Source organism: Papio anubis, chromosome 2, assembly GCF_008728515.1.
Source record: "Papio anubis isolate 15944 chromosome 2, Panubis1.0, whole genome shotgun sequence".
Lineage (NCBI taxonomy): Eukaryota > Metazoa > Chordata > Mammalia > Primates > Cercopithecidae > Papio > Papio anubis.
Genome location: NC_044977.1, coordinates 156,526,664 through 156,544,007, shown reverse-complemented (window position 1 = coordinate 156,544,007; position 17,344 = coordinate 156,526,664). Strand labels below are relative to the sequence as shown.

General features: G+C 45.5%; 1 protein-coding gene across 1 annotated transcript in view; it reads left to right on the top strand.

The window, feature by feature from the left end:
* EPHB1 (EPH receptor B1) overlaps positions 1–17,344 on the top strand; it is a 443,566-nt gene that overhangs the window by 295,305 nt on the left and 130,917 nt on the right. Inside the window, exon 4 of the mRNA XM_003895080.5 lies at positions 569–724. Within this exon, the coding sequence (XP_003895129.1) occupies positions 569–724 (156 nt within the window). The remainder of the gene's footprint in view (positions 1–568; positions 725–17,344) is intronic.

Here is a 17,344-nt window from a genome sequence, read left to right as displayed (position 1 = left end):
AATGATGTTGTTAAGGCAGTAACCTTGAAATCACTCTAGTTTTAAAGAATCACTTATGAATTTCAGCCCTTTACCATCATTCATAACAAGAGCTTGTTAATACATCTCATAGTGTTCCTCATGTGTGCTACAACATGGCATTGAAAAACCGTAGGTCCAACATGTCATTGAAAAACCTTGGACCCCTTTCTATCTGAGGCCATAAGATGAGATGTCTTTAGTGAGTGGCTCAGAGAAAGGCCATGGATGTTAACCAGGTAGACAGAGGAGGAAGTAACCATTTATAGAGCACTTATGTCCCAGGAACTGAGCTACACATTAGATTTGTTTTCTCAATTAAATCTCTTGACACACCTGGAAGGGAAGAATTATTATGCATTTTGTTCAAGTGAGAGAGGTCATTGGTACCAGGAATGTATATTTCACAAGGGATTTCTGAAGAATTGGAAGTGTTAAATATGGGTTTCCCGTTCTCTTTAAAGAGGAAGACACTCCTTTTCCGGTTGTAGGGCAGAGTTTCTGGCTGCCACACTTCCATTAATTATCACATGGTCTCTTTGTGTTCTAGCCTGCCCTGCAGGGACATTCAAGGCCAGCCAGGAAGCTGAGGGCTGCTCCCACTGCCCCTCCAACAGCCGCTCCCCTGCAGAGGCGTCTCCCATCTGCACCTGTCGGACTGGTTATTACCGAGCGGACTTTGACCCTCCAGAAGTGGCATGCACTAGTAAGTGTCTAGTAATGGCTTTGGGCTGGAGAGTTTGGTTCCCTGATGGTGCAAGTGGTGGGTCTGGGGCAGGGAAGAGAAGACATCTTCCTTTGATCCCAGAGCAAAGCAGAATTGCTGGCCGTGGTGCTGAAACATACATCTCCTGTGCTCGGAGTTCAGGGGCCTTGTCCCTACGTATCACTGGGTGAAGATTACGGTTTTTCCCTTCCCCCTTCCTCCCATATAACAGGTCCTTCCTCCCACCCCAGAAAGATAATTTCTGTTCATCAGATGCCAGACTGGAGAGTTCTTTGGATGCAAAATCATAATCTATTATCACCTCCTCCAAGAAGTCCCTTCTGGTGCCTGTAGCTGAGAATCTCCTACCTCTTTGCTGGGTTTCCTGTATATTTGTAACCAGACTCCCCTCAGAGTGCTCATCATTTTATTAATTGTTCAGTTATTCTGTACTTATCTCAGTTATCAAATGAAGAATATTGTGTGTCAGGACCATATATTCATCTTGTGTGCCTTCCAATGCCCAGCCTGATGTAGCACTTGTGCTCCTGTCAAATGACAAGACCAGTGGCCTGACCACAGAGTGCATCTCCAAGGCAGAAATTCTATGGACTGGAGCTAATGCATTGGCTACATCACTGTCCCATTATATAATACAGAGGGAAGAGCAGTCTCCCTGCCAAAAACGGAGAAAGGCAGCTACACTTTCTGGATAGGGATGTGAGAAGGGGTGCATTTCTCCCAATATTCTCCCCCATAATTGTGGGAGGAGACAATCACTACTGTCCCTGCACAGTACTTTGGATAATTTGCTCCTACTCCTCTGAGCATTTTAGCCCTGAAATGGGGATGACCTCTCTTTTCAGTATTCCCATTGTATTTGGGAGTCAGTGCTCCAGGTTAGCCTCTAATATGTTAGAATTTTCTTCTGCATTGGATAATGTTGCCTGCCTCCCTGTGAGCAGGGACCTTTCCTTACACCTCCTTGGACCAAATCCCTTCCATCCATCCCCAGCACAGAAGAATGTTTCATATATACTTTCTGTTTGATGAACAGAAAAAGTGACTGGACTCTGAGTGGAAGAACTTCTTAATTCTAGCCTTGTAGTGTATGTAACCTTTACTGAGTAAAGAGGGCGAATAAAAGTATCTTCTAGATCAAGTTCCTGAGTTCAATCAATGTGTATAGATTTGAACTGATTTTCTACAGACCTCTCTCTCTGGTGAGTTAATATTAACAAAAATTATTGTATCTGCTGACCAGAGGTCTTGTTTTTCTGTCGTGCTGTCTCCTCCACTGACTTCTGAGGTTGCCCTGGGGGTCTTCCATGAGCCCAAACAGCATTGTTTAATGTACTTCTTTAGAAACCACTTAAGGATGCTGAATCACTGCTCCCTGGATGTTCAGACCAAAGACTAGTCTCCATGATTGCCAAAGTATATGCCCAGGGTCTCACACTATTCCTCCTGAAAACACTCCTTTCCATTCTTTCTCATTAACCCCTCTCACTAGCCGGCCTCCTTCTACAGATCAACCATGCAAATTGAAGGCTTGGCGTCCAAGCTTCCCACTTCAGCAGACACACCCTGTAAATTCATCCAGTCCCTGGGTACGGTCACCTAGAGGAAAGGTAGACCAATGACTAAATGCTCAGAATGTTGATGTGCTGCTGCCCTCCTTGCTATAGCATCTCTCTCTTCTCTCTCTCAAGGCCTATTTTCCAGCCATCTGATCTGATGTACTTGAACCAGCAGGACTAATGCCTGGTTAATACCTGGGCTGGGACTAGGGGGTGGGAAGCAGAAATTGCCCAAAGTATGTACTTTCTAGATCCTCACTCCACTGGACCTACTCATATCCTGAGTCTACCCTCCTTAAAATCAGACCTGAACCAGGCATGGTGGCATGCACCAGTAGTCCCTGCTACTTGGGAGGCTGAAGAAGGATGATCACTTTAGCTTAGGAGTTCAATTCCAGTGTGGGTGACATAACAAGACTCCCATCTCTAAACTAATGATAGTAATTTAATAATAATAATTATTAATAAATCATACCGTATAGGCATCTTCCTCCTGTCTCTGGTCCAGTTAGCTCTGGGGTTACATATACCCCCTATAGTCCCACCACAGTGTCCCCATCTTACCCAGAATGGAGGTGATTATTAGACATGCCTATATGTGGGACTACAGCCACCACACCCTTTGCATGCCTCTACTCTCCAGATATAGCAGGCTTTAGCATGCTTGGGTCAGACCAGAAATCGCTGAATCAAAGCCACATGTGGCTGTGGTGGCCAGGCCTGAGAGAAGCTCATAGATGCACTGTCCAGCTCTCTGCCTTGGTATGCAGGGACCAGCACTCATTGAAGGGACCCATAGGGCAGGGCTGAGGTGCAACGCCATGCTAGGCAAAACACGTATAAATAAATCTATTATTTTATTGAAACTCATTAGATATTTGATTTATTGTGTGCCAGGAAAGTACTGTATGAAAAAGTCAATTTGTTGGCTTTTATAATCTCATTAGGGTTTTCTTTTAAGGCATTCTAATTGGAGGTGCCATCTGTTCTCTTATAAAGGCATTGTACATCACCACAGTAAATAATTTTTCAGATACAAGGAACATATCTGGAGTTGTTGAGGCAAGGCACAGCCCTGTACTGTGGCCTTGGGGCTCCTGCTGGTTCAGCGGGTTGAGCAGGGCAGGAGTGCAAGGGCCCAGCCCAGCCTGAGATACACTGGTTGGGGTGAAGAAGGCACAGGTGCTGGTTCACTTTGCACATTCACTCTTCCGTCCATTCCATCGAGAGACGAACACAACCTGACTGGGCACTATGGGTACCCAGGTAAAGAAGGAGAGCTTTGTCCTTCTGAAATGTACAGGGCAATGGACATCTATAGTGTTCAGGTCCTGTGGACATGAGGGAGGGAGGAAGTGTCAGGAGAGATCAAGAGCCCAGGTCTGGAAGTCTGGAGGGGCCTCAGGTTTAGTGTGCAGCTGTTGACTTTAAATGGATTATATCAGCAGTCACACGCATTCACTGGCAGTATTGGAAAGTTTATAAAGAGTTTTAGAACTTTAAAATGTGTCATTTGACAAGGCCATAAAACCTATAGTGCACTAAGAATTAATATTTTTAATGAATCCTGTTGATCCCTTCGGGCTGGCACACATATAGTCATTGTATTTTTGTAGTGCTACAAGTGTTAAATTTATTTCATGTAACCATTTGGAATGCATGGTACCTTTGGAGCCCTGTTTAGGCATTTGTTTGTTTTCTTTTTAATCTACTGGGAGACTCAGGGACACCCCACCCCTTGACCTCTGAGATGCCTCTGTGTGTCCAGCCTTGTCCTTGAATTTTGTCAGTGGACTGCGCAGAGATGCAGGTGCACCTCAAGACAGTGTCAAAGGGGCTGGTGTGGGCTCCAGATGACGTCAGAGAAGGGTGGCTTAGAGAGCTCTGTGTTTTGAGTCTGCAGTCACATCACTGCTGCTGGTCTCTGGATGACTAGCTCCCTTCTTCCTTCTTCTCTCTCCTCCCTTCACCTCTACCCAGGCCTGCAGCTCTGGATCTTCCCAGTACTTGCTCATATCCAAGAGGATGCCTCTTCGCTCAAACCTAGGTCATGTATGGAATGAGGTGGGAGCTTGGGGGATAGCTAGAGGCAGGTGACAAGTGACTCCACCACTCCCTGCTCATGAAACTCCCTGAATAAAGCCAGACTACCTGAACAGTGGGGCTCACCTTCAGTGAGAAGTTACTGAAGGGCTACTGACAGTAAGGGGAGGGGTCATATGAAAAGACAATGGGAGGGGACAAGGGGATGGTGCAGCCCCACCAGCAGGCAGGGGTTGCTAAGGTTATGGACTGAGGAACCAGCTGTGAGCTTTGGGCTTGCTGTGCTTCCGCTGAAAAAACTGCTGTCTTCCTCCCTGTACTGCTTACTGAGGCACTGCCCAGAGGCCCTCAGTTTCCCTGTTGAGTTCTGGCATCCCCAAACTGCCTCAGTCTTGAGTGGGTTCTGGGACAGCTCATAGAATCTTTGATTTCATGTAGTGGGTAGAAGATGGGCTTTGGCACTTCAGAGACAAAAGTTTGAAGCTTGATTCTGTCTCTTGCCTTCTCTGTGACTTTGGTCTAAATTCTTAGCTTTCTTACATTCTGTCATTTTATTCTCACAACTTCATAATAATGTATGCTTTTCTGAGTTATTATGAGGATTCAGCCAAATAGTATTGTAGAGTCCTTGGCACAGTGCCTGGTTCATAGTAAACTCTCAATTGATGTTAGAACTTGCTTTGGTTACATCCCTGGAAAGTGTGAAGATTGCAGCAGATATTGAAGCTTCCAGCATGAGAGGATGTTGGATATCTGAAAATAAAAGTGATGTTGTAGGGGGAGCCCAGGCTTGACGCCATCACTGAGCATCACAGGAGAATCCATGGTATGGTCCCAAACCACACAGTCATCTTGGCCTAAAGATCCTGCTGAAAACAAATGAGAAGGTGACTGCCCTACCCTGCGACCTGGTGTGCGGTGGGAGAAGGAAGGAGGCACAGGAAGAGCTTTTGAGAAGCTGGCGAGCTCGCTCCTCCTGGATGAGAGGTGCCAAGAAGCTGGGCAAGAGCAATGGCTCACAATACTGGCTTTCCGTTCCCAGGCAGCAGAGGCCTAGCAGCTCCTCACACTGAGGCACACGTCCTTCCACAGGAGGACCAGATGGCAAGGGAGACATGGTGGGGTCAGCTGGGCAGAGGGGCAGCCAGGAACGCACTCAGAGGTGCACAGCAATGTGAAACCCAGCACCACGATGCAGGGCTTGGCTTCTGTTTTAAATAATTTCTAGTTTACTGGGGGACGAAATGGAAAGGAGGAATTTATGAAGCAGGTGAAAATAGATAATTATGCCTTATAAAATTGCTGTCTGTGAAAAACTATACAGAAGGACGGGTGTGAAAATAATTACCTTTTTACATTGCTGACCACAAAAACCCCTTTTCTGTCACTCACATGGAATAAATTTTGATGGATCACAGTGGCAAGCTAGTGCTTGCATTGTTTCTTTTATTTCTTCTTCAAACGCAATGGACTTCTCTCTGCAGTTTTGATCATTTGAAATGGAATGAAAAAGGAGCTTCAGAGGTCATTGTGTCCCCTGAGCCCACCTACCAACCCCTTAGATGAGGGACACAGTGCCTGCCAGTCTTCCAGGGTTCCCCTGGAGGCCATCCCTGTCCTCCCTCCTGACTGACACTGAGAGACAGGGAAGGCTAGTGGCAAGGGTAGGGATTTTGAGTTTGTCTCCTGACGGTAAGACCTGGGGCAAGTTACTTAGCCTTTTGGAACACGAGCTTCCTCCTGGATAAAATTGGGTATGCTGGAACTTGAATTAGGAGGTTGTGAGAATTAAAAGCCAGAAAGCAAGTGAAGCTCCGGTGAAAACTCAGCTCAAGTGAACTCAAGAAAACTCAGCAAGTGAAGCTCAAGATGAAAACTCAGGTCTGTCTGACTCCAATGCCATGACCTCCGTGGCAGCTAAAATTTGGGAGCTCTGAGAATGATGTTGCAAACCATTGTGGCAATGATGGTGATTGGCTGTTATTCTCACTTGTGAATCTACCTTGCATAGAGAAGGATAAGAATCTGCTCTTCCCTCTCCCATTCCTGCATAGTCTGGTTTGTCTCCTTTAAGTTCGTGTTTCATTTTTTAAGGTGCTGGCAGTTGTTTCCCTCTTTTATCCCAGGCATGACAGGGCAGTGGTAGGGTGGGGGTGGGGGGTGGTATCCCTGTGGCATAAGGATCGTGTCCCTGTGGCATAAGGATCATGTCCCTTGGACAGACTGCTCAGGAGTGGGACATTCCCAGGGCCTAGACCCTGATCTTTCCAGGGAAGCAGGGTGGATGGAGAAGAGTGCATAGGGCTTAGAGGGTGGAAATGGCATTGGGATGACAGGAACAGAAGGATGTCCTGTGCAAGTGGCCTCTGCAGCCAGGTTTGGTGGCCACAGAGCATTGTGGGTCTGTAAGGACATCAGTTTATAAGCCCTCTGGTCTTGGGCACAGGATCTGCTGCTTCGTGCTCAATAAGATCCCCACTGATGGTTTCCCTTAGGTCAGTGGTTTTAAAATGCAGTCCCTGGACAAGCAGCCTCTGTGTCACCTAGGAACTTACTAAAAATAAAAATTCTCAGCCCCGCCCCAGAGCCACTGAATGAGAAGCTCTGGAGGTGGAGCCCAGTGATCAGAGTTTTAACAAGCCTTGTGAGTAACTCTGAAGGCTGTGAAAGTTTGGGAACATTGCTTGAGAGTTGGGTCATGTTCCTCTGTCCTTTGCTTTATGACTTCTGGGGAGAAAGGCCATTGGGTGAATTCTCACAGACTGGAACCACAGGGCCTTCCCCTCCTCATCAATGTCCTGTGTGCCAGACTGGAAGGCTGCAGGGAATGGGGCTGTGAATATGTATGTGAGAGAGGGGAGGGATGGGGTGTGTTGTGAGTGTGAATGTGAGTGCATCTGTGTTTATTTGAGTGGTTCAAAGGAGGGTCTCACTACTTCTCAGAATAATCCCCACCTGTTCTGGCTCAGTTTCTATTTCATTTTCACTCTTTTTTTTTTTTTTTTTGAGATAGAGTCTCACTCTATCACCCAGGCTGGAGTGCAGTGACGTGATCTCAGCTTGCTGCAACCTCCATCTCCCAGGTTCAAGTGATTCTCCTTCCTCAGCCTCCCAAGTAGCTGGGATTACAGGCGCTCGCCACCACACCCGGCTAATTTTTGTATTTTTAGTAGAGATGGGGTTTTACCATGTTGGTCAGGCTGGTCTTGAACTGATCTCAAGATCCACCCGCCTCAGCCTCCCTAAGTGCTGGGATTATAGGCGTGAGCCACTGCGCCTGGCCCATTTTCACTCTTGAGTGGTCAGAGCAGTGTGAAGACCTGCAAAGGACATTGTTAGCTGGGGCTGGGAGCAGTAATGGGGGAGAGAAGCGAATGGAAGCCAGGAAGCACAACGTGGCTAGAGTGAGCTCAGGGAGGGCTGAAGGAGAAACTGAAACAGAAGGAAAGTGACTGATGGACACCATTTGCCTGAATTCAGAGGGAGGATCCAGAGGGTAGCCAGTGTAAATGGGTGATAGGCCCCAGCTCACCTGGGAGGAAATCAGGCCAAGTGGAAACCTCTGAGGCTGCTGCTGCAGGGAGGAGCTCTTCAGGCCAATAGGGCAATAAGCACTCCACATGAGACAGGAATCTAGTGTCGTAAATCGGGGACTGCTTGCTTGTCTGCATGTCTACATAATGAGGGTGATTTTAAATACTTTTCAAAAGTTGACCTTTTTACAAGTATTTACTTGGGTTAATCTAGGGCTTGCAAAATAGTAAAAGAAGGCTGCTTTGCTCCAGCTGAGCTCTACCCATCGCTGACCAGGGCTTTAGTGTAAGTTACCCTGTGTGTTCTATTCGGTAGGTCAAGAGACTGTTTGATATTACCCTGATGTGTAATCCATGTTGCCCATAAAAAATACATTTGTGTTTTTGAAGGGAAGGTAATTTGTGTTCTCCTTGAGGTGAACTTCAGACAAAGGTCAAAGATCAATAAGAGTCAGAGGACAAGCCTAGATTTGGGCCCCTGCCCCATGCTGGACAGTAGATAGTTTATACACCTGGATGCAAAAGGAGGGAGTGTGACTGCAAGCCGGAAGCTGTTTTTAACTGTCACTGCCACATCAGGAAGGGTCCGCGTTGCCTGTGTAAATGTGCTTTCACACTTCTGTAATCTACAATTTCTTTTCATTAGTTGTTTGACCCAAGTGAGTGTAACCTTTTTGAGGAATTGTATAGCTCTAAGTTTTAAGCTAAAACCAGGCACACTAGCTAACACATCTGTTTCAGAATTTCATAAGAGCATTTGGAGTCACAGATGTCACAGATTGTTGACACTCGGAGCACTGCCACCCCAAATCCTCCCAATGTTAGCCTTCTCCCTCCAGTAACCCAGAGAGGCAGAGGCGTTCATGCCACTTTTATTTTTCCAAGCATTTGTGATGACAGTTCATGTCTTGTGCAGGGCAGCATCACTCCATTGCCAACAGCAGTAACCCATTGCTGGGAGAGAGGCCTTCTGGACTTCAGACTGGGCACTCCTTCCTCACTCCTGTCCATTGGTCAGTCCTGGAGGACCAATGCTTAGCAGGCCGGTGATTTTAATGCTTAAGAACAATGTTCTCATCTTTTTAAAATTATTTCCTTGAGGCTAAACACTTGTTGCTTTAACTGTTGCCCAAATTTCCTGACCCACGCCCCTGCCCCTCTGCCATACGTCCAGGCTCCTGGCTGGCCTTTTCTGAATCTCTCACATTTATCGATAAAGCTGTCAAAATATGGCAGCCAGAATGAGACTTGTGATCCTCACTCCAGAGCAAGGTTCAGTAGAAAAGTCATGGATTTTCCTTGTGATTGGGAGATTGCAACCGTGTGTTCACTTTGGTTGCAGTCAGTGAAACTGTGAGTTCCCACCAGATGTGGCAGCCACTAAACAGCCAGTGCTTTTGTTTGTCTCCTCAGGAAATGCTGTCCGTTTAGGTGTCCCCTATGTGCATTTATCAGTATGATTTCAGACATTCTGCCTTGAGGATTTAGGCACAATGTACTTTCACATACAGATCATTTTAAATACTGATTTTTATCATCTTTCAGATAATCAGTGTTAGCATAATTGCTAAGATTGTGGGCTCTGGAGCCTGTGCCCAGGTTCAAGTCCTGCTCTACTACTGAACAGCGACATGGGACAAGTGACAAAGCTATTCTGTCTCTATTTCCTAATCCATAAAATGGGGACAATATTAGAATCTGCCTCACTGCACTGTTGTGGGAATTAAGTGCAGTATACCATTTAGGCTGGGCACAGTGGCTCATGCCTGTAATCCCAGCACTTTGGGAGGCCGAGGCAGGCAAATCATGAGGTCAGGAGTTCGAGACCAGCCTGGCCAATATGGTGAAACTCTGTCTCTACTAAAAAGAAAATAGAAAAATGAGCCAGGCGTGGTGACACGTGCCTGTAGCCCCAGCTACTCGGAGGCTGAGGCAGAAGAATTGCTTGAACCCGGAAGGCAGAGGTTACAGTGAGCTGAGATCACACCACTGCATTCCAACCTGGGACACAGAGCGAGATTCTGTCTCAATAAATAAATACATAAAAACAATATTTGGCATACAGGAAGAATTCAATAAAAATAAGCAATTTTATTTTATTACTATTATCAGAGTTGTCTACCCTACTTTGATGTAATTTTCAAAGCAGCTAAAATACAAGCACTGGCACTATTATTTAGTTAACATTTCTTCCTTCAATATACAAGTATTTGTATACTTTTAGAAGTTACTCTTGTGGAAATCTAGGTTTACTGTATACTCTATACTCTTTTTCTTTGCAGGCTAATGCATTTTTAGAGAAAGAAAGAATATTGACTGGCCTGACTTACCCGTAGAGAACACACACAATTTCTTGTTGGTCTTTCCTTGAGGATTACAAAGCACCAATTTACTTGTGAAGTTCCAGAAGGAAGGGATTAAGATGAAGTGCATCCATGTAATCTACTCCCTTCTCTATTTTAAAAATCAGAACAAAACTGTCCTCTCCATGACTTTAGGGTTCCCTCTTGCCATGAATGCTCCTTTGTGGTTTCAGGCAATTGTCTTGATGTCAAATGTATAGGTTCTGGTCCAAGGCAGAACTGGACTGGAATGGATGCTGGAACTTAATGGTTGCCATAGCTCAGCTTATTCAATATTCTCTGCTCTAATTGTCCACCTCTGAGGCGAAGACAGTCAGGAGTGAGCAGCTCTGCATCCTCTGTTCTCTACCAGCCTCTCACCTCCTCCCCAGGTGGGAGGAGACCTTGCTTTGCACACCCTGAGCATTCTCAGCTATTCAGAGCTATTCTGGCACCAGAATCATGCCTGTTCACTGGACTGGAAGCTCTTTGACATGCTGATTTGATTTTTTTTTTTTTAAATTTGCTTCATGACCTTACAGAGCAGATGTGTCCAATGCAGTCAAGTGGTAAGAGTCCTACTGTGGAATCAGGTAAACCAGGGTTGACTCTCAGCTCCACTCCTTCCTCACAGTGTGGCCTTGGGTAGGTTACCCAACTTACCTGAATCTCTATTTTATGTCCCCCAAAATGAGGATATTGTTTATTATTGTGTCCATTGTGAATGGTATGTAAAATGCCTAACTCAGTGTTAGACACATGCACAGCGCTCAATAAATTGTCTTTGTTTGGGTTTTTATGAATAATGTTTAAGAAGTGGGTTTTGAGTCTCTAAGGTATGCAGTTAAAAATAAGAAAACATGGCCCGGTGCAGTGGCTCACGCCTGTAATCCCAGCACTTTAGGGGGCCGAGGCAGGTGGATCACGAGGTCAAGAGATTGAGACCATCCTGGCCAACATGGTGAAACCCCATCTCTACTAAAAATAGAAAAATTAGCTGGACATGGTAGCACGCACCTGTAGACCCAGCTACTCAGGAGGCTGAGGCAGAATAATCACTGGAATCCAGCAGGAGGAGGTTGCAGTGAGCTGAGATCGTGCCACGGCACTCCAGCCTGAGCAACAGAGCGAGACTCTGTCTCAAAAAGAAAAAACAAGAAAAAGAAAAAGAAAAAAAGAAAACATTAAAAGTATAGATGCAAAGGCTTTTAGATCAAATTCTCCTGGAGAGTCATCCTAGGTTGGCTAAATTCTGACTCCATCACTCCCCTGTCTCCACCCCATCACAATGTGATTACAAATCTGTGTGCAACCTGTGCTACCATCTTGATCCCTTGCTTCTCACAGGTGGTCCCCAGATGGCCTTTTGGTCCTCTTTGTCTCCCATCTCCCATCCATGGGCACCAGATCCTGATTTCATATGGCCAGAAACCAAGCCCAAATTTCACAGTGGGATCTGAGCTGTGGCTCACTCCTAGACCTCTTGCCGGTGTCCTTTTGGTGGTCACTTTTCAGAGTCACCACTGTCGGTCAGTCCTGGAACCTGTGTTGATCCACTGCACCCCCTGTTGCTGACCACTCACTTTGTCCCAAAGTCAGGTTCAGAATCTACTCTGAATCCCATTACACTGGGTGGGCCCTTGGCTGTACACTCACCTTTCATCAGTATGCTTCTCAAAGTCTGTCCCTACATCTGAGCTTGCAGGCTTCTCCCCTCTCCAAGGACCAGTATATTTCCTGACATTTCCTGGAGACCACCTATACTCTCCTTCATTCTCCAAGTCTCCAGCTGCCATGTTGGAAATCTGGTACCAGCCAACCTTTCCCAAACCAGGACTGTGACTTTCCAGATTCCCTGGTTTGGTAATACATGTGGATGTCACATGGATGCTAAAGCCAGAAACCCCCACACATCGCTGATAGCTTCACTTAGGTGTGACAGGGATCCCAATGTCTTTGACTGTCATCAGATATTTAGAGGGAAGCCACTTTCCACTTGGCATAAAGGTAGATTCTGAATGATATCCACAAAGAGCAGAGGCTGCCTGCCTAGTGATCTCTCCATAACTGGAAGTGTACAAAAAGGTTCTGGTGATACCTGCCAAGAGGGTTTCTGAATAATATATGAAGTTAGGCAAAGTAGACAGGAATGGGTCTTATAGTCAGTATGAGCAAGTCCATGCTTTCTGGATTATGTGTGCCATAGGATGTGAAAGCCAGCATTTTGTAGTGATTTATTTTGAAACTGTGTGTTTGCTTTTTCTGAGAAGCTTTCCCCACAATTGGCTGGAAAATGCCAACTCTGAGCCAGACACCTGAGAACTGCTATGATATGGGATTGGCTGTGGGCTTAAAATCTGGACTTTCCAATCTATAAATAATCACTGATGATTTTGAAGACCCAGAGCAGGCTGCAGTCTGAAGTCAACCTACAGAAGGCTTATGATTCCCTCCACCCTGTGCCAGAGACTGCCTCCACCCCATTAAATAAAAAGCGTTCTGGCTCTGAAGCCACATCAAGAAGGGTGGCTTGTCTTCAAGAGGCTGAAGGATAGATAACTAGAGGCTAGTTGAACACTAAGGTCAATCTGTCCCCCCTCCCCATTCTGGAGACTAGTAGATTATGGCAATGGTACTAATCGGAATGGTGTGCTGGCCCCTCCTTGGCTGTGGCTTAGACTTGCAGGAGATGCCCAAGGTGGCCTTTTAAGCAGCTCTTCTGAGTCACCTCAGAGGTTTACTTTTCCAGGCTTACCTTGGAAATGGCAATGAAGGGTGCTCCGTTGTGCAGTTGGAGTGAACCTGCATGACAGCTGTGTAGTGAGATGAAGCCAGGTGCAGGCTGGCTCTTCTGGGACAGAGGTGCCCAGAAGGTGGGGGCTGGGGTGGGGTGGGGGGCAATGGTCAGTGAGAACCCATAGTCACTGCCATGCCCTGCCAGTACTCCGTGAGCAATAACGGAAAGCTACTCAGTTCTCACAAAGAGATTGTCATCTGCCGGCCAGCAAAGAGGAATTGAGCACCAGGTGAGAACTGGCTCTCCCTGTAAGTGAAAGGCAGGCTTTGTGCCCATGCCCAGGGACAGGGTCTGCATGAGGCTCTATGAGGTTAGCCATGTCCACACCCACACCTGTCTGCACAGGTCAGACTGTGAAGCACCAAGGATTTGGAGACAGAGACCATACACCATTACCGTGCTGTGTGCCATGGTGCTTCACTATGCAGTGATAGCTGATTGGAATAAGAACACACGTGCATACCCCTAATACTAATAACTGGCATTTATTAAAGTGTTGCTGCAGTTTAAGCCCTGTGCTAAGCCTCTGACATGGTTTTTCTCAATTAACCTCAGAGATTATAAGACAAGTACTACAACTAGTTCCAATTTATAGATGAAGGAATTGAGGCCCAGAAGGGCTAAATGACTTGCCCAAGTTTCCACCTTAGTGAGCAGCAAAGCCCATATTTCCTTCCAGGCCTGACAAGGTTCAGGTCTCCAGCTCTTCACCCTCAGTGCTAGTCTACTTCCCTCAGGAAGGAGGAGGACTATTGCCTCTGATGTGACCTGGCACCAAATTCATAGAATCCCAGGTAAGATGAGGAAGGATCACATTTTGTTGATTAGAACTAGTTATGTGTGCTCCATGCAAGGTGGCTGGGAAAGGTGTCTTCTGTGAAACTTGAGAAGAGAACAGAATTGGACAGGGAGGCCCGAGAAACCCCTACCAAGTATGCAGTTCCCCATGGGTGGGTGTTTGGGCCCATTCAGTGTTTCATTAATATAAACAATAATACTACCACAAAAATGCATATCCCTGTATTTGTAGAGGAAATTCACCTAGAAATAGAATTGCTGGGCTACGGAGTGCATGCACTTAGAACCAATCAATATTACAAAGTGCTTTTCCAGAGGCGTTGGCCAGTATACACTCCTCACAGCAGTGTGCATCAGGCTTCTCCACACACTGGCCTGATAATGTTATCAAGACTTTTATTTTTTGCCAAGTTGGCTGACCTCCTAGCCATTTTGATTAGTATTTCTCTGATTATAAATGAGTGTGTATTTTTATATGTTTATTGACCAATTTATTTTGTCTTCTGGGAATTGTCTGTTTATAACCCTTACCATTTTCTATATTTAAAAATTGATTTCTAGATGACAATAAATTATATGTGACATCCTGCCCTCCAGCCCTCCACTTATTTTTAACTCTGTGGATACTTGTTTTGTCATATTGAGGTTTTAAATTTTTGAACTCAAATCTGACCATCTTTTTCTTTCTGGTCTGGAGATTGGTGTCTTGAGCTTTTGACTACATTTTATGTATGTCCTTCCCACTCTAAGGCATGAAAACACTCTATATTATACTTTCTTTCTTTTTTCTTTTCTTTTTTTTTTTTTTTTCAACTTCTGCCTCCCGGGTTCAAGCAATTCTCCCACCTCAGCCTCCTGAGTAGCTGGACTACAAGTACGCACCACCATGCCTGGCTAATTTTTGTATTTTTAGTAGAGGCGGGGTTTTGCCATGTTGGCCAGACCAGTCTCAAACCTGTGGACTCAAGTGATCCCCCTGTCTCGGCCTCCCAAAGTGCTGGAATTATGTGCATGAGCCACCAAGATTGGCCTTGGTGCTTTCTTTTAATTCTCTGTATGGTGTTTATGTTTAATTCTTTCTTCCATCTGGAACTTTATTTTGCATAGGATGTGATATCAGTATTCTTTTTTATCTTATTAAAAATAACATCCCAAGAACTCCACCTGAATTGTCCACATTTTGGTGAGATGTTTCTTTTGTTATATGCTAACTGTTTGTGTATGTTTGTCTTTATTCTTTCTCATTGGTGGTTCTGTCTGTTCTGGCAGCAGTTCTAAACTGTTCTAAAGATGGTAGCTTTCTGATATGTCTCAATGACTGGTGAACTAAGTCTCTGTTTATTATTCCTTCTCAAAAATGGCTATCCCATTCTTAAACATTTTTTTTCTTCAAGATGAATCTTACAACCAGCTTAACAAATTTCATTAAACAATCCTGTTTAATCAGGGGTGGAATTGCATTGGATGTATAGATTACTTTGGGGATGATTCTCTTCTTTATGGTATTCTTTATTCCATCCAGGCATGAGGTATTCAAGTCTTCTTTCACGTTCTTCAGTAAAGTTTTGTAGTCATCTTCATAGAGGTCTTGTGAGATTTAATCCTAGGTATTTTATGGTTTTGTGGCTATCGTGAATACATACTTTTTTATTATATTTTCAAACAGGTTATGATTATTAATAGATTACACTGTAATGGTGGGAGTAGTGAGCTTTCCTCCGCTGGGCATCTTCTGTTAGTGGGCATCTAACAGAGGCTGGCCAACAGGGAGGGACTGTAGAGGGTGTTCGTTACCAGAGACACACTGACCACCAAGGTTTCATTGCATGCCATGAATTACTGTGTCTATGAAATGTCAGAATCAGGACTTTCTCTTGGGAGACCTATAACACTCTGGAAAGTATAGTGACCTTTTTCAATTTCTTTTTTGTTCTCTTGACCTTGAATTGTTGTCTCAGGAACCAGGGCCTTTTCTGGATACCTGGAGAGAGGCAGCACGTGTCTCTTTTACAGCTGCATAAGCCAGTGCCTGGAAGAGTCTTCTGTGTATTCCCAAGGAAAATGGAAGGAGTAATCCATGAATATTTAACCCATAGTCACTTCCCAGCTGTTATCTTGATGCCAGTCTGATCTGCAGTCTCTAGAAAAAGATGGAAAGTTATAACAACTAGAAAAATATTCTGTCATCTAGGAAGGGGGCCCTTAATCATTTTTGATGGACTGTGGAGATGCAGGACTCCTCCATGGGCATCCCTATCTCTCAGGAATGGTGAGGAGATAGGACTTCTGACCATAGAGTAGCCCAGAGGTTCCATCCTACCTGCATGAAGCAGGGACTCCCCAAGTATGGTCCAGATGGTTGTCTTCTTGTAAAAGAAGCACTTTAGAAGTCCCTTACCCTTCCCTCATCAGTGCCTAGTATCCAAAAGTTCAGTAAGGTATGTGTTGTATGGAACTAGCCAGGTTCTGCACTCCTGAGAGTAGCTTGTGAGGAGCTGAGATCCTTCACCTGCAAGGCTTTCATCGTATGTGACCTCCATGCCCAATGGACTTTGGCCAGATCTCTAGATGCATAGCAAATTCCTATCCAGATCTGAGTCTCCACACTTGCATCTGCATGGAGAGAATTACTGAGCTCCGGGCTGCATCAAGATATGCTAAATCAAACCAGTAGTTTTGGGTGGTTCAGGGCCTGAGTGCATCAATTAGAAATAATGTCCAGAACAAGGAACTCTGTACAAGTTCTGTCCAGTAAGACCTATTCCTCTGTTGTGCCAAAAACTGAAGTGTGTCTCAATGTCTTTTCACTTCAAGAAGACTCTCACCGGCTTGCTTGGACTGTTGCCTCCAGTGACAGCAAATGCCTTGGAGCCTGTCCTGGCAGTACGTGGCCTAGTGTAGTGATCTTTCAGCAGGAAGTGCTCTGGGGATTCTTTCTCTGAGACTGACTAGGTCAGATGTGCTGTGAGCAGGGCTTGGCACAAGGACCCTACCTGAAGGTCTGGGAGAACCTATACAGGAGGTCTGCTTGGGGGTCTCAGGGGCACTAGGCAGGGAGATGTTTTTCCTGCTTCACAGGGCCTTCAGGTCAAGTGTTCTGCACGAAGTCTTTTTTTTTTTTTTAATTGTACAGGTGTGCACTTGCTCCCTGTTTCCCTTCCAGAAAGTGAAGAGATGGAAAGGGACTCCTGGGTAACTATACCAGGCAGTCCCTTATGCATATAAAGTACACTAAGGATCATGGAATGCTTTAACCTCTGTTATGCCTTTTGATTCTCCCATAAAGAGGGCAATGTTCCCTCCAAGTTCCCATAGCACAATGCCTGGCCGTCTCCAGGCTCAGGGGGCGAGATCTCCGCTAGCTTTGTCAGTCAGTGGTTTGTGTAGCTGTTGCACAGGTGCCAGTCTCCTTTGCAGACCTTCAGCTTCTCAGGGTAGACATCAGTGAACTTTTCATAACCCCACATACACAGCACAGCACACAGGAGGGTCTCAGTAAACACAGATGGATTGATCTGTCAAGGATC